General features: G+C 56.6%; 2 protein-coding genes across 7 annotated transcripts; both read right to left on the minus strand.

The window, feature by feature from the left end:
- Positions 1–754: 754 nt before the first annotated feature.
- TNNT2 (troponin T2, cardiac type) lies at positions 755–12,203 on the minus strand. Of its 5 annotated transcripts, XM_085082972.1 has the most exons (16): positions 12,054–12,203; positions 9,724–9,771; positions 8,804–8,814; positions 8,670–8,687; positions 8,054–8,083; positions 7,285–7,341; positions 6,727–6,759; positions 6,208–6,243; positions 5,924–5,945; positions 4,902–4,962; positions 4,683–4,799; positions 3,995–4,072; positions 3,782–3,892; positions 3,288–3,397; positions 2,723–2,813; positions 755–2,297 (listed from the first exon to the last, which is right to left on the minus strand). In XM_085082972.1, exons 2-16 carry the CDS (start codon positions 9,759–9,761, stop codon positions 2,253–2,255), a joined length of 858 nt encoding a protein of 285 aa, XP_084939098.1. In that variant the 5' UTR covers positions 9,762–9,771; positions 12,054–12,203; the 3' UTR covers positions 755–2,252. The 5 variants fall into 5 exon arrangements, 4 of the variants coding, with proteins under 4 accessions (XP_084939098.1, XP_084939097.1, XP_084939095.1 ...); XR_014856599.1 differs by lacking the exons at positions 8,804–8,814; positions 9,724–9,771; positions 12,054–12,203 and having other exon boundaries at positions 755–1,447; positions 1,497–2,297; positions 8,670–8,724; XM_085082968.1 differs by lacking the exons at positions 755–2,297; positions 8,054–8,083; positions 9,724–9,771; positions 12,054–12,203 and adding an exon at positions 2,341–2,586 and having other exon boundaries at positions 8,670–8,814.
- A 411-nt stretch (positions 12,204–12,614) lies between these two features.
- Positions 12,615–23,918, minus strand: LAD1 (ladinin 1). 2 transcript variants are annotated; one of them, XM_085082967.1, is made up of 10 exons: positions 23,533–23,918; positions 20,103–20,243; positions 18,340–18,826; positions 17,803–17,943; positions 17,033–17,082; positions 16,154–16,226; positions 15,654–15,785; positions 15,209–15,298; positions 14,027–14,104; positions 12,615–13,697 (listed from the first exon to the last, which is right to left on the minus strand). In XM_085082967.1, the coding sequence occupies exons 1-10, from the start codon at positions 23,568–23,570 to the stop codon at positions 13,689–13,691; spliced, it is 1,239 nt and encodes a 412-aa protein (XP_084939093.1). In that variant the 5' UTR covers positions 23,571–23,918; the 3' UTR covers positions 12,615–13,688. The 2 variants fall into 2 exon arrangements, with proteins under 2 accessions (XP_084939093.1, XP_084939092.1); XM_085082966.1 differs by having other exon boundaries at positions 17,803–17,946.
- Positions 23,919–23,924: the final 6 nt, after the last annotated feature.

The raw sequence follows: 23,924 nt of genomic DNA on the forward strand, positions 1-23,924 counted from the left end.
AAAGGCTTCATGAATGCTGTTAATCAACAGCATGGGACAGCTTGCCCGGGAAACGGGCATAAAAGCCCTCCAGGACCTCCAGTGCCTGAGGCTGGCTGCCAGTCCAGATCCAGACCCAGACCCAGACCCAGATCCAGACCCAGACCCAGACCCAGTCCCACCAGGAACACTGGGGGCTCTGCAGCTGATGTGTCCCCAGGGACAGCACAGGTGTGAGGTGCTGCAGACACTCCCAGCCCTAAAACACAGAGAAATGGCCTCTCCACAGCTTTATCTCAAGGCTTCCTTGCATGTTGTCAGTAACATGCAGAGAAGGCAAACACAGTTTGTCTGAGCTTTTAGCAAGAGCTGGAAAAAGGAAGGAAGATGGCCTCGAAGGTGAGTTAGTGACTATTCCATGGGCCAAGAGACCTGGAAGCAGTGCCCCTGTCCATGCTGTCCCACCGGGCCAGCTCTGCCCAGAGAGAAGTGAGGGGGTCTCCAGTACAGCAAAAGCAGAACTAAAGTGGCCATAATGAGGATTGCCCCAAAGTGCAGCAGGAAAAGCAGCTCAGACCCCTGAGTCTGTCACCAAACCTGCCAAGGACTGCAACTGAGATGATGCTAGAGGGCACAGGGACAGTTACTTGGGGAGTCCTGGGTGGTTGCTGTGTCTTCTCACAGCCCAGGGAGCAGGTGGGCAACTCGTCGAGCTGTGCTGAGCCTGAGCTGTGTCCTCTGGGATCAGAGCCTCAGCATGGAGACCACACCTGCACCCCCTCACTACCTCTTTATTTACAGACACAACACCAGTGGGGGGTGGAGATGTGCACCTCCTGAAGCCTCTGACCCCAAAGCTTCCCGTTCCTGCAGCCAGGGCTCTGTGCAGCTGCTGCAGCTCTCAGGGCTCAGCCTCTTCTCCCTCTGAGCCTCTACTTCCACCGGCCACCCACCATGGTCTTCCCACGGGCACCCTTGGACCTGCAAGGGAAGAGGAAAAGCACATGCTAAAAGGCATCAGTGACCATGAAAGGAGGATGAGGTGGGTGCTGTCAGCAGTCCTGCAGCCTTTTCCCATGGGATGTGCACTGCCCTGAGAGGGTGAAGGCCTTCAGTGGCCCCAGGCAAAACCTTGGGACCTGAGTTAAAGTGTCTTGGGACTTTGGGGAGAAGCTCATGCAGTTGCCAGGTGATTCTAAGGACCTGCCATTCCCTGCCTGTGTTTCTCCACCTCAAGAATCGTTCAGAGAAGAATTGACAAGTTGGATCCGTGGCTGCAGAGGGGCAAAAGCAGCTGCAGGATCCTTCAGGAACAGGGGGAGCAGACACTGCTTGGGCAAAACACAGCACAGAGGAGGAGGGGGAGCTGGAGGTTTGGGTGGGCAGCGAAGGGCATTTCTGGCTTTGGCTGCCAGTCCTTGGCATTGCCTCGTCCCTGAGCCCTGCTGTTGCCCTGGGGTCAGTGTCCCTGCAGCACACATGCAGGGGACGCACACAGCACACATGCAGGGGAACACACACAGCACACATGCAGGGGGACACACAGCACCTGTGCAGGGACACACAGAGCACATGTACAGGGAGACACACACAACCCTCGGAAATGCTTGTACTCACCCTTTGCTGCAGGATCAGGCCATGGTCAGGCAGGAGAGAAGAGAGACTTGGTGTGAGTGGGTGGGAGATGCTGGCCCTGACACACAGGGTGGGCTGAGCACCTCCCACGTGAGGGTGGAGTGGGGTGGAGATGTGAGAGCACCAGGCTGCTCCTGAGAGCAGGGATTAAACACCCTCCTCCACCCTCCTACGAAGGGTCCCCCAGCTGTGTGCAGGGAACATGGGCACAGGGACAGGCTCCCCTGGCCTTGTGGGGCTGAACAAATCCCACAGCCCATAGGATTGTCTCTGATAGACAAGCTGGGATCTCCAGCACCTTCCTGAGATGCTGGGCAGAGCCCCTGCAGGGATGTGGTGGCAGGAGACTGGGACACCCCCACAGAGGTGGGATCTCCCCAGGGTCCATCCCCAGCGGGGATCTCGGGCCAGGGGGAAGCTGGGGACAGTGGGAGGACATGGAGGTCTGTCAGGAGCAGAAGGACAAGGACTGAGGTCCTTGGGACAGATCTGCAGGTCCAGGAATGCCAGGCACCAGTGGGACCAGTAGCAGGAGTGGGAGGGGGAGGAGGCGGCTTAGCAAGGGAGATCCGTAGGGAGGGAACTGGGGAGCAGGGAGCTGGAAGGACAGGAGATGTCACAGAGGGATGTGCAGCCACTTACACTTTCTGGTGGTCACTGATGCGGTTTCGGAGGACATTGATCTGCAAGAAAAAATGGTGGGTGGTGAGGCCTGGCAAGAAAAACTGCAGGAGGATGGTGAGGTCTGACAAGGTGCCCCAGGCTAGGGATGAGGGTCAGGTAAAGATACATCACTGCTGTCTTTTCCCCAGTGGTTTCTCTGGGGTTTAGATTCCCAGAATCCCAGGATGGTTGGGGTTGGAAGGGACCTTCAAGCTCATCTCATTCCAAGGGGTCCCAATGGGCAGGAACACCTTCCACTGCCCCAGGTTGCTCAGGGCTCCATCCAACCTGGCCTGTGATGTGTGTGCCCTGTGGTGGTGCCAGGCACACATCCCCAGGAGCTGAGAGATCACTTGGACACCCCAGCTCATCTCATGGATGGGAAGCAGAAGGAGCAGCCAGGAACACAGAGGGTGGACAAGTCACAGAGGCCCTGGGGGCTCACCTCGTATTTCTGCCGCTTGAACTTCTCCTGTAGGTCAAATTTCTCAGCCTCCAGGTCATGGACATTTTGCCACAGCTCCCTGGCCTTGTCCCTGTGGGAAGAGCCAGCTGGGGACAGCGCAGGGAAGGGCTGTGGCTCCCAGGGAGCTCAGTGCAGGGATGGGGCACTGATACCAACCCAGACAGGGATGTGTTATCCAGGCTGTGCATCCAGGGCCCAGAGCAACGGGGAAGGTCAGTACATATGGTCAGTACCCGTGTGAGCCTGGCTCCCTCAGGACACTCATATCCCATGTGTGAGTGTGGCACCCTCAGGACACAACAGTCCCACGTGTGAGACCCTGGCTCCCTCTCATGGCTGGTGCCATCAGCCGCAGCCTGGCTGTGGTGGCGCTGCATAGCCTCGCTGTCCGTGTCCCCGTGGCGTGTCACAGCCCATCTCCAGCTGTGCCTTCCCCCTTGGTTGGAAGCCCCAGGGAGCTGTCCCCAGCCCAGGATTGTGCCCAGGAGCTGGGACCCAGCACAGAGCTCCTGCCCTGGCTGTCCCTACTGCCGCCTGTGCTCACCTCAGCTTGTCCTCGCTGAGGTGGTCGATATTCAGGGGCTTCCGTCGTTCACTGAGGATCTTCTTCTTTTTTTCCCGCTCCGTTTGCTTCTTCCCACCCTTTTTCTCTGACTGAGGAAACCATCAATCCACTGGAGAGAAGGAAATCTGCCCAACCTTTGCTCTCCACCATCCCCAGTTCTGTGCCAAACACCCTCAGCTTTTGGGACTTCAGAAGCACATGAGGTCCTCGAGGACATTTTGGCAATAGTGGACATTGCACCTTGACCTTGTCCCCACACCCATCCCTGCCCCTGAGGCAAGGCTGGAGCTGCACATCTGCAGAGCGGAGCTGAGCTCAGGGCAGCTCTGAGCTCACCTTGGCCCTGTAAGCCCTGACCCAAGAGCAGTTCACTGCCCCATCCTGCCTGTAAACCCCCAGTGTCCCCTGGGTGAGGTCAGGCCTTCCCAGGAGCAGCAGTGGCTCCATCGCAGCCCCCCAGGGTGGGGTCTCACCTTCTGCATGTAACCCCCAAAGTGCAGCATGTTGGAGAACGCCTTCTTTTTCCGTGCCTCCTCCTCCGCCCTCTTCCGTGCCTCCTCTTCCTCCTTGCGAGCTCTTTCTTCCTGCCAGGGTCAGAATTCCATCAGGAGTGAGTGGATGGACACACAGCTTGTGTCCCCAGGCTCTCCAAGCCCATGCCAAGCCTTATTCCCAGGGATACTCACAGCCATGCGGGCCTGGCGCTCCTTCTCCCGCTCGCTGCGGATTCGCTGCTGCTCTGCCCGCTCCGCTCGCCGCTTCTCCTGCACAGGGAGGGACCTTGGCTTGGACACTGCAGGGAATCTACATCCTTTGTTCTGAGGGATGGATCCCTGACCCCAACAGCTCTGAGGGCCCCAAGGGAGCCTGGGGACAGTGACCCCGGGGAGACCTGCATCCGCATCAGGCACTGCAGCATTGCAGCAGCCAGAGCAGGGGCATCCCAGTGACCAGGGACAGGCAGGGAACCACAGCAGCTGTGTCCCTGGGCAGGGCCAGGCTGGATATCAGGGAAAGGTTCTTCCTCCAGAGGGTGCTGGGCATTGAACAGGCTCCCCAGAAAATGGTCATGGCCCCAAGGCTGCCAGAACTTCAGGACCATTTGGAAAATGCTCTGAGGCCCAGGGTGGGATTGTTGGGGTGTCTATGCAGTGCCAGGGGTTGGACTGGATGATCCTTGTGAGTCTCTTTCTGCTCAGGGAATTCTATGGTTCCCAGGCTGTACTGGGACACAAAATCTGGCTCAGCCCTCAGGCTCTGTCCTGCAGGGACAGGGATGTCCCAGGTCTGCCAGGATTGTGGGGAAGGGATGGTGGCTCTGTGCCCACAGGGACAGGGTGGCAATAGCCAGAGAGGGGAAGGCTGAACACGTACAATCCTGTCCTTGAGGGACAGAAGCTCCTCTTCCTCCTTCTTCCTGCTCTCAAAGTGGGCTTCGATGAGAGCCTGCAGCTCATTCAGGTCCTTCTCCATGCGCTTGCGATGAATGTCCTGCACAGGACACAGAGAGCAGGAGCCTTCAGGAGCTGCTGGACACTGAGGAGGAGCAGGAGGGCATCACCCCCAGGGGTGGGAATTGGGGGCACAACTTACATCAAAATCCAATCTCTCACCATCTGGGATTTTGGGAGGCACCAGGTTGGGCATGAAGACCCTGCAATGGAAGGGGACCGGAGAATGATGGGGCTGCAGCACATCTGGGACAGGACGTGCCTTTCACCCACCCAACCCTCCCCTCTGAGCCCTGCAGTCTCCAGGGATGCAGAGTGGGCACAGCTGGAGGGTGGGGAGTGCAATGCATCCTGCTGGAGGTGCCAGCTAGGCAGCCCCAGAGGAAGACCTGTGGCATTCCTGGGAAACACTCCAAGGCGCCCGCGTGGCTGGAATAACTCTGCAAGCTGCAGTCAATGTGGCCAGGGCCCTTTGCCAGGCCCCCCGAGCTGGCAGTCACCCCACTGCTCCCCCCAAAGGGCACAGAGGAACCAAGTGCTGCAGTGTGACCTGGCACAGAGAGCTGCATCCTCCCATCCTCTGGGGCTTGAGGGAGGGCACGAGATGCTCAGCAGGGACACAAAGGGATAAAGGGACGATGGCTGAGGGCAGATCTGCCTCCCACACTGCAGCGTTCCGGGGACCTAAGAGAACCCCCAGGTTGCTGTCAATAGTTCACAGCCCTGCTCCCTCAAGCTCTGTCCCTGGAGTGCTGGGACTGCTGGAAATGTGTGCCTCATCCAAGCCATGGCCAGGAGCACCCTGCAGAGCCAGGATCCTGCCTGTGCCATGGACTGTATCCCAGGCTGGGATGAACACACACACACACACACACACACACACACACACACACAGACAGAGATTTGCCAGCTGCAGACTTCACAGGGCAGCTGAGCTTCTCCCATGAAACACATGAAATGCTTCAGAACTGCCTAAAGACCTCATTCTCAGGGTGCTGTTCATGCTGCATGTCTCCCTGTCCATTTCTCTCCCTTTTTCTCTCCATGTCCTAGTCCCACCCTGCTTCCATGCTCTGTAGGCTCCCAGTGCCCTGCCCTTTATGGATCAGCCTCTGCCCTGGCACAGCTCAGACCTTGCCCCAGACAAAACCCTGCCACACTTACTTGGGTTTTGGCTTCGAGTCACCTGCAGGTCCCAGGAGCAGGGCAAAAAGACAAGGTCAGTGTCAGCAGGGGTTTCCTGTCACACCTTGACCCAACCCCCACCCTGAGCTGAACCCTCCCTCTCTTCCAGCAGCAGGGGCTTCACAGGGATCATCCCCAGCAGTGAGGTGCCATCCCTGTGCTAGAGGAGAAGTTGTGCCCGAGGTACAGCTGGTGCTCCTGGCTGGGCAGAGCAGCCTCTGGTACCTCTTAACCAGACAGAAGGAACGAGGGTGATACTTCACCTTCCCCAGGCTCCTGCTCTCGGTCTCCCTCTCCACCTGTGGAAAACATGATGCTTTGTGTTCCCGTGGCCAGTCCTGCCCAAGGACACTGTGGAGTGGCTGTCCCCCTTGGTCCCATGCTTGCCCCCACTGCAAACCCCAGCTGCATCCCTGCAGGATGAACTAGGGGAGAGCAGGTCCCTGAGGGACATCCTTCACTCATAGATGGGCCAGGAGAGCCCAAGGTCCTCTCCAGGAGAATCCAGACAAGTTTTTTAGGAGCTCAGGCTGGAGAAGCAGCAGTGCTACTCTCTCCTGCTATATTGTGGATGAATTTCTGCCCGAGGCAGCACAAATCCATCCCTCCTGCTGCTCCTGTCCTGCTGGAGGATGGGACAGTTCTGCCCCATTTATCACAGATGCTCCCTTCAGCAGCAAATGAATTCAGCTCCAAAACCCCATTACAAGGGCCCAGTGTCTTGGGGGACTGGGATCAGGACTGGAATAGCCAAAGCCATCTCTCCTCTGCTCCTGCTTTACCTTCTCCCGCTGCTTTCGTTTCATCTTCTTGTTCTGTTTCAAAGCAATGGGAGAATATGAGCACCCCTGGGTAAGGGCAGCCACATCCCCCAGCACAGTGGGGTCCCAGCACCCTGACTCGGGGTCACAGCTGGGATCTGAGCCTGCCTGAGCAGCTGTGACAGTACAGAGCGACCCCCTATGCCCCTAAGCCACCTCGTAAAATCCAGTGTTCTTTTGATGGTGAGACACATCAGAGCTCAATCCCAGCTCTGGAACCTCCCTCTAAGGCTGTGGGACCCCATGGTGGAACAGGCTTGGCCCATTTTTGGCATTATTTCAGAGGGCTGGACACAGCCACCTTTGTCCTCATCCTTGTAGGGCCCAGGCAGAGCAGGGAAGGGCATCTCGGTTTGACAGCCCCCTTACTGGACACCAGATCTGGGGGACAGCTGCCCCTCTGTGCTGATGTCCCCCTGTCGCAACTATGCTGGGACACCCCAGCCCCCACCTGGCACCCCCTGGAGCAGAGTGTGGCCCAGCCAAGCCACAGGAGCTCCCTGGCACAGCCCCACTCACCTTCTGCCTTGGTTTCTTTGGTCTCCTCCTCTGCCTCCTCTACCTGCTCTTCCTGACCTGTGGGATAACAGGCAGGCTGAGTCCAGCTATGCTGTCCCCTGGCTCCCTGCAGCTCCTGGTTTGGGATAACTGGCACGGAGCTGAGAGAGCCCCAGGGAGCTACAGCCACAGGAGAGAAACAGCAGCTTGGAAAGCAAAGGGCTCCTCTCTAACTTCTACCCAAGGGCTGCTCTGTGCCAGGTCAGGGCAAAACACCCTAAAATCAATGAAAGTAAAGGATTTATTGCCACTTCCTGGCTTGTCCCTCATTCCCTCCCATGCTGTGGTTCCCTCATACCCCAGGAATGGAGGAGGGATTTCCATTGATGTGCTCTAGCACTGAACTCCAGGAGGAGCTGAGGATGTGCCTTCAGCACCTTCCCAAGCTCATTTGTGACACTGCTGGAGCCTTTTTCCACTGGAGGGAGCAATGTTCCCACAGGATTCCTCCACTGGAACCGAGCGGTGCTGAGCCCTGGGGATACTTGTGGTGCCATGGCCAGACAGAAGGGAAGAAAAAGAAGACAGGAAAGACAGCAAACCATGGCTGGCAGATATTAGAGACAGGATGGATACACAGCACAGCAGAGCAGGGGTGGAGTGCAAGAAGAAGAGACAGAAGTGGAAGAATGAAAGAAAACCATTCCCCAGCCAGGGAGAGGCAGAACACATCGACCCATGACTTATCCCAGCAGTAGAGACAGGAAATAATGAAAGGCGCAGTAACTACCGTCATCTTCCTCTATCCATTCTTCCTCTTCTGAGCCAGGCAGGAGGGAAGGAATAAGCACAGGGATTAGTTGGGTGCCACAGAGCTTTGGCGTGCGTGAGGTGAGGATGGAGCAATGCAGAGGCTTCCCTCTGCACCTCTCTTTGCTTTTACACTCAAGGTGTTTTGCCTGGCAGTGCTCTGGAGCAGCCAGAGGCTCAGCCCAGCTCCCCAGCCCAGCCCAGCTGCCCAGCCCAGCTCCCAGCTCCCATGGCAGGGTTGTGTCTCCATCAGGCTGAGGCAGGTGGCGGTTTGAGTTTGAGCATCACTGTCACATTCAGCAGAGGCTCCAGTTCCATTGGGATATTGGGATCACAACTCTGCCAACAGCCATGTCCAGCATTGCCAGCCCTGGTTTGAGTCAGGGGATCATTCTGACAAAAGAGATCCTGAGAACATTCAAACTGGTTTTGATGCTACTGATGTTTCAGTTGCAGGAATCCCAAACATGATCCCATCTGCCTTTCCTGGATATAATTTGCCCATTGCAGCCCAAGAGCCAACCCCCACAACCATCCCAGCAAAACACTGAACCCCCCAGCTCTTGGCTCTTGGTCCTTGCAGGTGCAACTCCTACCTTCCTCCACGCACTCCTCTTCACAGAGCACACAGGGCATGGACAGAGAGAAGGGAAAGAAGCCTCAGGTTATTGGAGTGGCTCTGATCACTTTTTAGCCTCAGGGCAGCTCCAGGTGCTCCATGTCCTCTTACCTTCCTGCTCCCTGCAAAGCACAGCAGGAATTTACAGAGTCACATCAAGCTGCTGGGATGGGGCCCATGTGTCCATCAGTGAGACTGAGAGAAATTTGGGATTTCCGCAAGGCTGCCTCCCCTTTCTGGTAGCACAGGGCCAGGGCTGCTGGGCAGCTGCTGTGTGGGTGGCTGTCAGGTGGCAGTGGGGACAGGGACAAGGCCCAGGTCACCCTGCAGGCTGTGGAGAGCAGTGGCTGAAGCTCTGGATTGACACTTTGGCAGCAGTCAGGGCACCCACCAGTTTGCAGCATGAGAAAATGAGTGACCATGGCCTTTAATCCCAGAAATGGGCACCTCACATGCCACCTTTCCCCCAAGTCTTCCCTGACCATGCGGGAGATGCACAGCCTGTCCCAGGTGTGTCCAGGGCACAGATTGGTGACACATGTGAGTCTGGAGTGGCACTGAAATACCAGAGGATTCAGGTCCCCTTTCTCTGCTGGTGGATGAGAAGTGGGAGCTGTGTTTTGGCTCATCCCTACAATCCCACCTCTCCAGGAAGTGCCTCCGGGCCCAGCAGTCCCCACCAGCAGAAGGTGCTATCAAATCTGGGCCTTGGGGAGTGATGCTCTGGATGAGGCAGCAAGGCCCCATCTGCAACAGATTGGTGGCCTCAGGTTTTCCCATCCATGTCTCATTGATTTAGACTGCAGCATTTTTAATTCAGGAACCACCCCTTGCCCCATCCACGGGTGTGGGTAGAGCTCCCAACACAAATTCCCACTGCTGGGGTCGGACAGTGCCAAGGCAGAGGGACTTGGGCTGGGGGTGCACGGTGGGTGCTGGGCTAACAACCAGAGCACCTCCAAGCAGTGCTGCACCTCTGTGAGGAAATGGGAATAGGGAGAAAGGAGGAGGGTTAAAACCACCCCACTTACTGCTCATATTCCTCGGTGACCTCCTCCGTGTCCGACATCCCTGGGTATCTGGCAGAGTTCGAGGCAGATTGGAAAAAGTGAAGGTTAGGAGTGAGATAAAGAGCAGCACAGCCTGTCCCGCAGCACCAGGACAGGGGCACAGAGATGCTGCCCCTCTCCAAAGCACTTAGAGCTTGCAGCTGTCCCCAGGCAGGCTGTGACAGTGTTATCTCAGCAGAGATAAGGCTCTCGCTCCCCTCCTGTCCCAGGATCACAGCTTGCCCCAAAGAGGAGGCAGATTGGACACAGCCTCCTGTCACAGCGATAACTCTGTCAGGAGCTGTGTCCAGGGCACTCAGCCCCCCTGGCCCCAGCCCTCTCAGGGGCTCTGTTTGCTCAGGGGGCAGGAAAATCATTGCAGCATTCAGCTTTTGCTTCCTGACTATTCTTAGCTTACGGATGACCCCTTCTCTCAGATTCACAGCCCTGCACCAGGCGTAGCACCAGACCCTCAGCAAAGGCTCCCAGCCCAGCCCTCCAAGTGCAGAACTGCTCAGGAAAGGGGCAGCCTGGGCTCAGCAGGAGCATTTCTCCCCTGTTAGCTAAAAGGAATAATTCACAGCCTGGTTTAGTAATAGAGCTAAACGCTCTGCAGAAACAGCTTTCATCTTCCCAGCACATCTCTTTCCCTCCCAGCTGTGCTCAGGAGGACTTGGCTCATCATCTCCCCTCGTGTAACCTTCACCCAATGCTGCACCATGAGATCTGTACCCACTAGCCCCATTCCTGGAGCAGCCCAGAGCCCTCTATCCATCCCCATCCCCATCCCCATCCCCATCCCCATCCCCATCCCCATCCCCATCCCCATCCCCATCCCCATCCCCATCCCCTCCTCATGCTTGTGCCAGCCCTCGGCAGGGCTGAGATGCCACAGGATGATGCAAGGCAACTCTGGAAATAACTTCCATGTGCTGAACCACCTGTTCCCAGAGCAGCAAGGCTTCCCTGCTCCTGCTGGCTGGAGTCTGGGAACAACTGCTCCTGGCTACATCTGTCAAGCATTTATTACCCATGATGGGTAGGACAGGGCTCAGGAGTACTTATTCAAGATGCGGGATCCAGGGTTGGAATGCTCAGGCATGGGAAAAGGGCATTCCAGGAGGGGAACCTCAGCTTAGCCACAGCTCCAGTGGGTCTCTAATCTCACTGTGACTCACAAGGTGTTTTTTGGAGACAAATGAAGTCAGAATTTGGCCCCCTCTGCCTGCTCCTGCTGTCTCTGGTTTTTTTTTTTCCTGCAATGGATCCAGGGCTTGGCTCTAAGCACCCCTTCCAGCACCATCCCCGGGATCTCTGCTTCCTCACGAACATCAATTCCTGCTTTTCTCCCAGGCTCAGCACAGTCCTGATGCCCCAAGTTTGGCCAAATCATTTGTGTGGCCTCTGAGCACCCAAGGATTCACATCATCATGTCACAACATGGGAGAAGAGGGTTCCCACTCCCAGCAATGTGAGAGCTTCTTCCCACATTCCCATTGCCCTCTTCCCTCAGACATCCTTAGACCCCACAGAGCTGAGGGAACAGCAACAAACCCAGGAGTATTAAGAGGGTAAATAAGAGAAAAAGTGGCTCTAGGAAATATTTATGTATCCTCTGCACAGACACACAAAATCCTGTCCATTACAGCTTGGACATCTTGATTTGGTAGGATTATGAGAACCCAGCACACATACAGAGCTCAAGAGGAAACTGCTCTGACTACAAAAATCTCCCAGAATTTGCTGTATATTAAACAATCGAGATATTCCTCACACTCCTTGAAATTGCCCTCTTCTTTAGCTCAGGGCTGGCTGCTCACAGCTCTGGGGCTGAGTGAATCCTCCACAGTTCTCAGTCTCTGCTTTCCTCCAGGCTACCCAGACATGGAGCTCTCCTTTCCCACCGTTTGCTCCAGGCATGGGTCCTGTCCCTGCTCCAGTCTTGCTTAGCAGGGTCAGACCAGGCACAGGAGCATCCCAGCCCTAACCCACCCCCTGGGCTGCCAGACGGCCAGGACCAGGCTGGCCGTGGGCATCGCATCCCTGCTGTCCCCTCCAGAGACCCAGGGAATGGAGATCTGTGAGATACCCCCAGAACCAGGGCAGCCAAAATGCACCTCAGCCACCTGGACACTCATCAAGGTGATTCAAAAGGCAAGTTGCAAATACAACCCGCTGGAGAGGGTCCTGTCCTTTATCCAAGGGAATGCATCCATGGCATAAAACACCTCAGAGAGAGCGGCCGGGGAACACCCTGAACCCTGAGGCGAATGCCTCCTGGGTCTGGATCCAGCGCATCGCTCCGGCCTTACCTGTGCGCCGGTGATCCCGGGGAGCCGCGGGGAGCCGGCGGGGTCTGGGAAAGGCTCTTTGGGGCAGGACGCTTTAAGGGGGCTCCAGCGCCCACCCCGGGGCGGGCAGCGCCGCAGGAATGTGCCCGGCGCCCAGCGAGGAATGCAACACTTGTGAGCTGCTATTTCGGCAGCCGCGGCCCCGGCCCCCTCCGCCGCTCCCCCTTCCCCCCCAGGAGCCCATATAAGCCCAAGCTATTGTGTGGCCTCAGAGATTTGCTATTTTAAACCCTCCGGACCGAGATACGTGAGTGCCCGAGGGGCTGACACAAGCCAGCCCAGCTGTCACCAAGGCCGGGACGCTGATAAGGCAGCGCTGCCACCAGTGCAGGAGCAGACCCTGCCCAGTAGCCCCGACCCGGTTGCCTCAGCCACTGCTCCGAGCTCGGGATGCTGCAATGAGAAGCGAAGAGTCTGGTTTTAACCCCCTAGGACACATTTGGTTCAGGTTTTTCCCTATTTTCCCCTTGCAGGGAGAAGGGAACAGTTTCCAGTCCCAGCCCAGCAGTAGGTGACCAGGAGTGTCTTAGAAAGAGCAACTTTTATTAGAAAAAAAAAAAAAGCACAGAGAAACCCAAGTCCTTTCCCAAGCCTAACAAGCAGGATCAGCTCCAGGGGCAGCAGCGTATTCCTACACCGAATTTGTCACTGCAGTGGTTGCTCAAGGCACAGCCCAAACCCAAAGAACAGCCCCAAGAGGATGCTTTGAGCCCTTTGCCCATGGCACCCTAAAGGCCCCAAGAGAGCACCCCCCATCCCTGCTGGGTGGGCTCAGCAGCCCAGGGAATGCAGGATCAGGGGCTGCACAGCAAAAGGCTCAGGAGGAAGGGCAAGAGGGAAATGGGGCCCAGCACAGGGCACTCAGCCCCATGAAATCCCCCAAACACGGCTGTGGCCATGGCCAGTGCCAGCCCACCCTCCCTGGATCACTGAATGAAGGGGTCACTGCTTGCAGGGGCAGAGGATGGCAGGGACAAGGACAAGTCTCTGGTTCAGCTGCGTGTGGAGGGAAACATCAGGGCCAAGTCCCCTTTTTACCATGAGGCATCTCCAAGCACTTGTGTGACTTCACAAACATTAGCCTTTGGTTGATCACTGTGGCAGTGACAGCTTGGCAGGAGTGACACCTGCCTGCCCCAGCTCTCCCCAGGCAGCAGGGACGGATGAAGGCAGTGGATGTGCAGCTGAAACTCCCTTGGCCAGGCAGGTTCTCACCCCACTGACACCTTCCAGCTGCCAGGGTGCCATGTGGATGATCCCCTCTGCCAGGGCAGTTCTGGGGCACAGGCAGAGATCAGGAGCAGAACTACAAAATGTGGTGGGCAAACAAGGCTGGAGTTTGCCTTCAGCACCTGCAGGAAGCCTCCAGCCCTGGACACCCCCAGACAGGCAGTAAGTGGGGACTGGGGGTACAGGGAGACTCTTCCAGATTTCTTCCTTCCCATCCCACAAGCAGAGGGGACCCCGTGACCTGGGTTGCACCCACATGTGGCGTGGGGGGCTCATGGCAGTGGCTACTGGATGGTTGGGTCGGGCTGGGCTTTGATCTTCGGAGAAAACTAGTTTTTCCCAGATGGTCTGATATCACAGCTGGTATTATTGCAACTGGAAAAGAAAGTGGGAACCACTGAAGCTGTGCCTCAGGCTGCAACAGCTCCCCAGAGGCAGCTGCGTTAACCAGGACCGTGACTTGTCCCCAGCAGGGGATGAGGCAGGCATCCCCTAAATCCCATCACAGGCCACTTCCCTTCTCCTCCCAGACCAGAGTCCTTCTCTCCCTTACAGATGCCTCCAGTTGTCCCCTCCTGCTGACTTCCCCAAGATCATGTGGTCCTGATGACCCCCATGTCCCCTCTCCCCCCATATCCTGGGGGGATATCCCCCCATATCCCCACCTCAGCATGCAGCAGGTTTTGGAGCAGCTCCATAACTACCTTGGTGTCTCCAGAGGTGTCTCCAGGCTGCTTTATCCAGACATCTCGCTTTGCCAGGCTGTTGATTCTCCTGATTTCCTGCAAACAGAAGAGTCAGAAGTGACAGGAGAAGGTTTACTCCATGCATTGTGTGTTCCCCTTGGTCTCACTTTATCAAAACCTTGAAGCACACATTGTCCAGGTACAACCAGCCAGCTTTGAGATCCTGCACCTGGGAGACCCTGAAAGCCAAGTGCAGCTCCAGCCACAGGGGTGGTGCAGGTGTTATTAAAGGAAAACTGATGAAGAAGCTTCATGTTTTCCCCAGGAGTGACCCCAGGAGCAAACCCTTAGCTGGCAGGCTGCCTGGCACAGACATGTCTGGGCAGTGCTGATCGCCCAGCCCAGCCTGGACTTGCCTTCCCCAGCTGTAGGGCTGGGCTGGAGCTCCCTGCCTGCTCCAGGTGGCTGCAGGAGACTCTGCCATGAGCAGTGGCCCTGCTGTGAGCAGTGACCTGCCCAGGACCTGCTCAGCCCCTCCTTTCCAAGAACACCAAACCACCCTGGGGCCAAAGGCTCTCCTGTTCCTCTCCTGCACATCCATGTCCAGGGAGTAGTCATGGTGGCCAAGCGATGACCTGTGAGTGCCCTCAGCTGGGCACTTTGAACCCACAGCCAGACCTTCTGGTATAGGGTGTTGGTTTCATGTGGGGGTGCAGATGAATCCAGACCCCTCATGCACCAGGACCTCTCTGAGCACACCCAACTGTTCAAGCCCCTCAGAGCAGAAGGACTAAGCCTGTGGCTTCTCTCCCACTGACCTCTGGGAAGAGCTGCTCGTCCAGATGGGGGAGATGAGACGGCAGAGATGGGATCATGCTGGGGTGGCAGGGTCAGGTACCCCTACATGTCCTGGGACATGCACCCAGCTGGCTCCTGCTCCCTCCTCACCCCACCAAGGGCTGGAATCAGCTGACTCAGGAACTTTGGGCTCAGGATTGGGACACAGCAACAAATAGAGCCTTGATATCTCATAATGGTGGCCCTGCAGCACTGAGACCTCCATGCCTGGTTAAAGTGCTCTCAAACCCTTTAATGGGTTCAGCCAAGGGTTCATCCACCCTTCAACTCCACCCCCAGGTGCAGCACCCTGTCCTGTGAGACTGCCAGATCTCAGGGCTCTCACTTGACACAAGCTGGTACCTTGCTGTTTTCCTCCTTGGCAGGCTCCTGAGCTCGGCTGATCCACAGATTAATGCGGGATGTCACTGATCCTGGGATCTTCAGGTTGTCCTGTGGCACACAGAGGGACACCAGGGTTACAGTGCAGCTCTCTCCCTGCACGAATGTAACCCAGGCCAGTCCCCAGGGCATGGAGAGACTGAGCAGAGCTGCAACAGGCACAGCCCAGCCCACATGCTGGCTCCATCCCAGCTCCTCAAATTCCAGCACTCCACACGAATCCACACAGTGCTGAGGCAGTTCCTATGCCCAAACGTAGCCCGGGCACCCAACTCCCACCAACACCAGCAGCAGCCTGCCAGGCTGAGCCTCGTATCCCAAGAGGGGAAGATTTTCCTCAAAGCCAGATCCTGCCCCAGCATAGGAGCCACTGGAGGGCCCCTGCTCAGCCCAGCTCCTGCCTTACCTTCCTGAGAGCTGCTGGCTCCGCCTTGCTGGGAGTGCTTCCCTCGAAGAAGTTGCGCTTGCTCGCCACGCCGTCCGAGGAGAGCAGGCGGCTCTTCTGGACAGGGGCAGAGGATTTGACCCCCTCTGAGCGCTGGGAGAGAGAGGGGCGTCAGCAGGGCTGTGCTGCACCCCGAGGGGTGAAAAGCAAAGTCCAGTTTCTGGGTCACACCCCGAGCCCCTCGGGGTCTGGTGCCCCCCTGCTCATCACCAGCTCACAGCCTTGCCCCCAGCTTCCCCTGCAGGACCACGCAGCATCCCCAGACCCTCTCCAAAGGATATCCCCTCCCTGTTCCTAAAACCCTGAGGCCGATCCCTGTTTCTGCCTGGGAGCATCTCCTTCATCCCCATCAGCTCTGGTACTTGGTGCAACTCAATCCCTACTTGGCCCCAGGCCACCCCTCTCCCTCTCCCCACAAATCCCTCTCACCCCAGCCTGGCTCTGCCAAGGGCCTTTGGTACCTGCACAGCCGAGTTGTACTTTTCCAGCTTCTCCCCAATGGTGCTGTTGCTGCTGGGGATCCTCAGACTTGCACTGGTGAAGGAGAGGGAAGAGTTGAAACCACCCCCTCAGGATCTCCTGGGGCTCAGTCCACGGTCCTGGGGGGCTACACTTGGCAGAAGGCCCTGTCCCACCCAGGCACTCCTGCATCCATCTGCCAGGTGAATCAAACAGTTCATTCCCTGCTGGTGACCAAGACCTCTGGGTGTCACCACCTTTCTAGGGCCACACTGAACACTGAAATATCTTGGAGCTCCTCAGCCTGCCCTGGGTGCAGCTCTGCCAGCTCTGAACTACATTGTCCCTGATTTTAGTGTGGCTCTGCCTACAGCATGCACTGTGCATGGGTCAGACATGCCCAGGGAGATGTGGGGGATCCCTGGATGTGGCCACCAAAGCCAGGTCAGGTGGTCATGATATTTTTGATGTTCCCATGCATGGGACCCTCTTGTGGTGCTGCATCTGTGCAGCCATGAGCACCAACATGGAACTACATGACCTAGGAGATGGTGGGGGCTTGCTGGGGAATATTGTAGCAGCCTGGGAGAGTGGAGGATGTTCCTGCCCATGGCAGGGGTTGTAATGAGATCTTTAGGGTCCCTTGGAACCCAAGCTGTTCTGTGATTCCAGGATCTCACTCAGGTGCAAACTGCACGTTGGACATTGGCCTGCCAAGTGTTGCTGCCTGCCCAGCCTGGCACCCCAGGGAACAATGTCCAACAGATCTGTGCCAGGCTACTCAATGCTCCCCAGGCCCCATCACCTCCTCCTCCCTTGGAAAACAAAGGATGGCAATTCCTGCCCAGCAGGACCAAAGCAACATGATGAGAGGTGCTGACCTCCTTGTGAGAGGGCTTTGGCTCTCTTCTTTCTGCTTCCTGGAGATGATCTGAAAGACACAAGCAGAGGAGATCCTGCAGTGAACTTTGGTTATACAAGATAAGCATGGGAGACACTGTCTCACTGATCTCCCCAGGAAAGCTCCATTTGCACCCACACCAGAGCTTATCTCACATCTTAAAGTTCCCTAGACTAAAGATGCTTTGCAGTGATAATAGTTTTATTCCCAATAAAGCCTCATGGAAGTCAATCAAGCATAGCCAGTCAGCCCTGACTCACAGCAGGGAGGATCTCAACAGTTCTTGGTTTTCCCAGCCTCTCCAACTACCTTACTCCAGAGATCTGGCTTGAAATTGAATATTTTCTCAGACTGTAACAAGGGATGAGAGGGAGGATGGATGTTATTTTTATCCTGGGCTTTCAGATAAGACTGGAAATGCTGGAAGGTGGATGGTAATTCCTGTGGCTTTGGAAACTCTCATTTGGAGGACAATCAGCTCCCTGTTTTCTCATCATTTCCCATGAGTCTCCTGGCCAGCACAAGGTGTACGAACTGGACATGTTCATCCTCATACACCTTTGGTCAACATGGAGAGGGAAAACGGCGGGAAGAGGGAAGCAGAGCTGCAATGCCCAGACTAAAGGTGGATTTTGAACACACTTCTGGGAACAGGCTCTGCCACATAATCCAGAGGCCAAAGCAGTCCGTCCTTCCCCCCATCCTCCACTGCCTCAATGGAATTCTTTCCCCACCTGCTTTAGCTCTTACCCGAAAGGAGACGGTTCTTGGGCTGGTCCGTCGGATGGAGCTGCTGAAGGTGACGTGAGTTGGAGAAGGGTCTGGCTTTTCTACAGGTTCATCTTGTGGGGGGCACAGCTGGATCGCCTGCTTTGAGGGTTTTCTGGACGGCTGCTGAGGAAAAAGGAGACATCAGATTCATCCCTGCAGAGCCTGCAGGGAAGGCTGAGGTGCAGGAGCTGAATAGTCAGGGTGGGAACTGGGTTGGAGGCAGGAGTTTGAGATCAAAATCCTCCAAACTTCTCCTGTCCCAGTTGGACATACAGAGCCCCAAACAGCACTTTAGCAATCAGAGGGGCTTGATGGAGAAGGCAATCAGGAGAGTGCAGGCCAGGGAGGGGAAGAAAGTGGTGGGACCTTGTAGTTTGCAGCTCTCAGAAAAACCTTCCCCAAAATCTTTCAGGTCCCATTTCCCTCCTGGTAGCTTTGGGCTATCCCTCTCTCTGGTCCTCCCAGCACTCAGGACCTCTCCCCCCAGCGCTAGATGCCCTGTCCATTCCTGCTCACCTGCTGCTCCAGAGATGAGGTCACCACAGAGGTTTTCTCCTCCACGCTGCGGTTTCCCACCCTGGTGAGGATCTTCACCTCCCGCAGCCGGCAGCTCCCCACCTCCAGTGGCTCCTTCACCTCCTTCCTCTGCTCCCCCTGAGGAGTCCACACTCCTTGCTCTTTGTCCTGCAGCCGTGCCCTCACCACCACCTTCCTCTCGGAGGCTGGCTCTGGGTTCTTGTCTCTGGGTGGGTCCCCTCTGCCCTTGGCTGCCTCCTGACCCCTCTCTGCAGCCCGGCTGCTCTCCTGCCTCCCGTGGAGCTGTGGTGCTGCCTCCGGGCAGCTTTCTCCCACCCCTGGCTCCTTCTGCTCCTTCTCCTGCCTCAGCTTGTCAGACGCAGGCGGGAGGCACCTTGTCCGTCTCCCTTCTTGTGTCTTCAGCACCTCTGAGAGCTTTCGCTCCTCCCCATCCTCCGGAGACTGCGGCTTTACCAGGGATGGAGGTCTAGGGACATAGGGACAGTGACAACATGGGATGAAAATGTCAGCATCTGGGGCTAGAGGGCTGCCTTTCATGCTGTGAGGCAAAAGGCTCTGGGGAGAGACATAAAAATCCCACCAACATCCTGGAGTCATCCCTGACAACCAGGACTTGCAGCCACCCTCATCCCCATCACCCCAGCTTGGCTGTTTGAGAACAAGTTTGGATTAAGTCTTTTCTTTTTCCTTTTTGTGGTAGAGATGAAGCATTTCTGCAGCCCCATCCCAGGACACCAGCGTCCTGTGACACACCAAGTCCTGTGTCAAGGAGATTCAGGCTCAGGGCAGCATGCTGGGGCTGCTGCTGGATAAGAAGGGTGGCTGTGGCTCTTCACTGGACTAGGAAAAATCCCACCATCTTTAACTGGGAAGTGTTGGTGGGAAGTCAGTCTGCTGTGACAGGTCTACCCATAGTCTCAACAGGACCTGTGAAAAGCTGTTTCCCCTCGTTCCCCCAGGCAAACAGGCACAGGGTCTGGGAAGGAGCAGGAGGACACCTGGCAGGCTGTGTCTGCACATTCCCAGGACTGGGAAGGAGATGGGATAACATTTGCCCTCCTCCTGGATTGCGATCACCATGTGGCCAGCCTGTGCCAGCACCAGGGAAGGGTGTCTTGTCCTTTCCACCTGGTTCATTTTAGGCATGTCCAGCCTCCACTCACCCCATATCCAACCCAAGCATCCTAACTCCATCCTGTCTGAAACACAGAAACATCTTTGGAGTGGAAGTCTCACTGTGGACACAAACCATCAAAATATTGGACACTTCCAGGTTCAGTTTAGAGAGTGAGTCAGGTTGTGTAAGGGCAGCCTGATCCCAGAGCATCTCCAAACCCCAGCTCCCTGAAGCCAGGGACTCTGGAAGCACCACTGGAAAGCCCTTGGGTCACAAGCCCACTCCAGCAAAGGTCCCACAGCTTTGCTGTGAGGTTGAGAGGAGCCAGCCAGGCTCTGCCTGTTCTGCTCTCCTGCCTTGCAGAGCTGGGCACCCCTCACCTGCTGCAGATCCCACCTGGGCACGGCCAGCACCCACTTGAGTTCAGCCCTGGCACAGCCTTCCCCCAGCACTCCAGCTCCTGTGCCATGGAGAGCCCACCAGAGACATCCCCACTGTGTGCTTCTCCTGGGGAGCTCTTCCCTCCTCCCAAAGGCCCTTGGAGCCCACAGCTGAGCTCTCCCTCAGCTGGGAGGGATTCCCACAGCAGCAGCTGCCAGGGCTGTGCCAGGAGTACCCCACAGACCTGCTGGAAGCTGGGCTGGTGTCTTTGGCAGGGCTGGCAGGCTCCTCATCCGTGGATGTGGAGGACAGCAGGTTCCGGTGCCTTCGCCGGCGCTCTCTTTGCTGCTCTTCCTCATCCTCCAGGGTCCTCTGCCTGGCCAGGCTGTTTGGGAGGAAACACAAGGGCACATGGGGACCCTGCAGTCCAGGTGCCAGACAAGAAAGGAACTGGAACACCCTGGGCAAGGCCAAGGGGCTGATGGAAGTCACCTTGCTGGAGGAGAGCAGTGCCAGCACAAGCCAAGTGTCCCAAAGTGCTCTCACTCCACCCAGCTGATGCAGGCTCTTCCCAAAGCGAGCACTTGACTTCCCAAATCCTAATTTCTCCTGCTGGAAGGAGCACTCATTTCAAAGGAATCCTTATATTAAGCAAACCTTCCAGGGGAAGGATATTGAACCTATAACTCAGTCAGACCAGGACCCCTGAGCTACCACACAGACCTCAACCACACAAACTGGAAAGGTAACCACTGTGGCAAAAGATTTTAGCCCAAAACCAAGTTGTGGTAATAATGGCAATTTAATTTTTATAGAGTAAAAAGCCTCAGATGCAAAAGCATCAGAGGCTGAATGCAACTGCTGAGAGGCTCTGCCTGGAGATGGGGCTGTCTGGGCTCCTGTTTCTCCCTGCATGTGCCTGGACTGCAAATTGTTTATAATCACAGAATGAGCAAAAAAGACGAGGTTTGGAATTATCTTTGAACATTTTACTTTGTACAAACCAAATGTGTTCTGGTTTTTGTTTTGTTTGTTTTTTGTTTGTTTGTTTTAAATAAAATGCCACTCTGAATAAAAAATTGTCCGGAAAACACCTTTCTCTGTGCCAAACCTGCCCACCCTCTGTGCCGGTGCATGAAGTGTGCTGGAAAATATTTTTATTGGCTGGATGGAGCTTTTCAAAGCCGGGCTCCTCTCCCCCAGTACACAAACACTGCAGGGAACCCTACGGAGCTCCCGGCACGCCGCAGAGCCTCCCCGCGCAGGGCTCATCCCAGCACCTCATCCCATCACCTCATCCCAGCTCTGTCCAGAGTTACCCGGCCTCAAGCTTGGCCATGAACTTGACTTTTAGGAACATGAAAGTCAGAGGAGTCGGGCCGAGTTACGGCGAGCACGGCCGTGGGGACTCGCGGGAGGTTCCGAGTTACTGAGTAATCACAGCCAGTCATAAATTAAACAGCTTTACCCCCCGCGAGTGTTTGCAGCTTCTGTTCTTCCTGCTCGGGGCAGGCGGAGCGCGGCGGGGGCAGCGGAGCGCGACCGGAGCGGAGGGGGGACATGAGGGCTGAGAGCTCAGAGCTGGGGACAGAGCTGGGGACAGTGCTGGGGGCAGGGCTGGGATGGGGACAGCGCAATGCCGGGCTGGGGACAGGGCAGTGCTGGGCTGTGCTGCCCTTCCCTCCCGCTGCCCCCACAGCCGAACAGCCCCAAAAGCAGTCGGACCCACTGCTGGGAGCTCCAGGCGATCTCCAATGCCAGTGCCACGCTTGGCACCGGGACAGACAGGGCTGGCGAAGGCTGGGATGTGCCCGGGGAGCATCCCCAGGTGGGGACAGCCCCGCTCTGTCTCCGGTCGATGTCGTTTCGCTGGGCTCAGCCCGTGTCCGTGTGCAGCCCAGAGGAGCTGGGGCGGCAGCACGGCCGGGTTTGCACAGCACCGGCGCTTTGCCGGGACAGCATCCCTGCACGCACATTCCCCCCCAGCAGGTTCCCGGGGACACACAGGACGCACACATCCCGGTGCCGCTGTTCGGCACTCCTGTCCCTCCAGCAGTGACAGCACAGAACACTATCTTCGGGTTAAATCCTCATGACAACCAGGTACTTCTTTGTTTTTACACGCACAGGTTTCTTTGAAATGAAAATGGGATTTTCCTGCCTTGAATTCCCTTGGCTCTTTCTGAGGCAGCACAAAACCTGGCACTATCCACAAGCAGCTCCTTGTTATTTGTGATTAAGCGATCCACCCATCAGGCTATGGATGTGCTCTGCCAATTTTTCCCTCCTCTTTTCAAAGAGGGATTTATTTTTCACTGTCTTACTTTTTTTAACCTCAAGGAGATGAGTAAAAAACTTTGGCGAGTGTCCCTGCCTTGTCCTCTCCTGCCCTGTTAATGATTACTGCAGAGATTTCTGACATTTCTGCTGTTTCAGTGCTGCCTCATCTCAGGAGAGCTCAGGAAATGCCTTCTGGGGTTGTGAGGCATACAGGGTTCAGGACCCAGCTGGGCTTTTGCTGGGGTAGGTCCATGGCTCAGAGGAGATGGATCTGGATGGGGCTGGAATGGCCTCTGGATCTGTCCTATCCATGGCAGAGGCAGCTGAGAGCTGGTGGCCTCTGAGAAGTGGTATCTCAATTAAAATGGGGAAATTTTTAACAGTGAGGGTGGGGAGGCCCTGGCACAGGGTGCCCAGAGAAGCTGTGGCTGCCCCTGGATCCCTGGAAGTGTCCAGGGCCAGGTTGGACAGGGCTTGGAGCAACCTGGGATAGTAGAAGATGTCTCTGCCCATGGCAGGGGGTGGAACAGGACAAGCTTTAAGGCCCCTTCCAACCTGAACCAGTCCGGGATTCTATGAACCTCCCTTTCTTACATCAAGTACTGAGGTTTGCAATGAAGTCTCAGACCCATCACATGCACTTGGATGAGGATTCCTGCTCTGATTTGTGGGACAGCGTGGCTGTGTTTGAGTATGTATCACTGCTGCTGCACAGCTGAGGCTGGCGGGGCTGTCCTGGGGTCTGCAGTGGGTCAGGACTGATCCCACCTCGCTCCAGCCTCCTGCGAGCCCCTGACTCACCCCAGGATGCCCTGGAGCCTCCCCCACCCATTCTCCCATCGGAGCCAAGGATCACTTTTTGGGAAAGCTGAGGGAGCTGGCAGTACTGCGGGGATTGCTCAGGGATTGCTCAGTCGCTGCCGCTGAATCAGGGCTTGCTCAGCACAGGATGGGCTGCAGCCTCCACAGGGCAGAGCAGGACACACACCCAGGAGCTGCACGGGCATGGGGGGAGTGGAACCCCTCCCAGCCAGCTCCAGAGCAAGTCTGGAGGCACAGCTCAGACAGCCTGTACCCCAAAGAAAGGCAAAACAGACCCAACATGTATCCAGCATGAGGCAAGAATGCTTATCCAGATAATTCTCCTGGGCAGTGCTCAGCTTCCCCCAGGCAGCAGAAACAAAAATGCCTATGATCTTGCCCACCCACAAGAAACTTCAGCAGCGCCGAGCTCTCCGTGGGGCTGGCATTCACCTCTGCAAACAATAAACAACACCCCCAGGGCAGCTGCCCCCTCTTCCCATTCTTCCCAAGCCCCCTCGGCCACCAGCAGCCCAACCTCACCCCTCCCTGCCGCCGGTGGAAAGGGTTAAGCTTTAATCCACAGCACCTACCTGGAGAGATCCGACCAGTTCCTTCTGCTGAAGGACATTTCTGCTTCCCGGGAGTTTCAGAGAGCCCCCAGAACCTGAGCAGGCATCCAGGCCAAGGTGCCGTGAGAGCCACGGGGATCAGCGCTGCCCGAAGACTCTGCTGCCCGGGGAGCGAGGGAGGGAGCAAGGGAGGAACTCCCTGCAAGGTTATTTCCCTGTGCACCTTTACCCTGCCTGCCACCCGCTCTCCACCAGCTGCATCACATGGTTCCTTATCTACCTGACACAGGCAGGGCTGTGATTTGTGTGCCAGCGGCGCGGGGCGAGAGCCGCCCTGCCCAGCAGTGCCACGCAAAACCAGAGCCCTCCTCGCTGCCAGGCTCCGAGCAGGGACCCGCGGCTCGAGCCATCCA

This window comes from Lichenostomus cassidix, chromosome 26 (genome assembly GCF_008360975.1).
Source record: "Lichenostomus cassidix isolate B80296 chromosome 26, HeHo_3.0, whole genome shotgun sequence".
Lineage (NCBI taxonomy): Eukaryota > Metazoa > Chordata > Aves > Passeriformes > Meliphagidae > Lichenostomus > Lichenostomus cassidix.

Bases quoted from the DNA above. Each gene is read 5' to 3' on its own strand.
- TNNT2 (XM_085082972.1), bottom strand. From the start codon at position 9,761: ATGTCGGACACGGAGGAGGTCACCGAGGAATATGAGCA. The intron at 6,244-6,726 runs GTAAAGCAGGAG...TGTTTTCCACAG, and splicing joins AACGAAAGCAGCGGGAGAAG to GTGGAGAGGGAGACCGAGAG. The intron at 3,893-3,994 runs GTGAGTATCCCT...TGACCCTGGCAG, and splicing joins AGCGCCAGGCCCGCATGGCT to GAAGAAAGAGCTCGCAAGGA.
- LAD1 (XM_085082966.1), bottom strand. From the start codon at position 23,570: ATGTCCTTCAGCAGAAGGAACTGGTCGGATCTCTCCAG. The intron at 18,827-20,102 runs GTCTGTGGGGTA...CTATGTCCCTAG, and splicing joins ACCAGCCCAGCTTCCAGCAG to ACCTCCATCCCTGGTAAAGC. The intron at 17,947-18,339 runs GTGAGCAGGAAT...CTTTTTCCTCAG, and splicing joins CCTCATCTCTGGAGCAGCAG to CAGCCGTCCAGAAAACCCTC.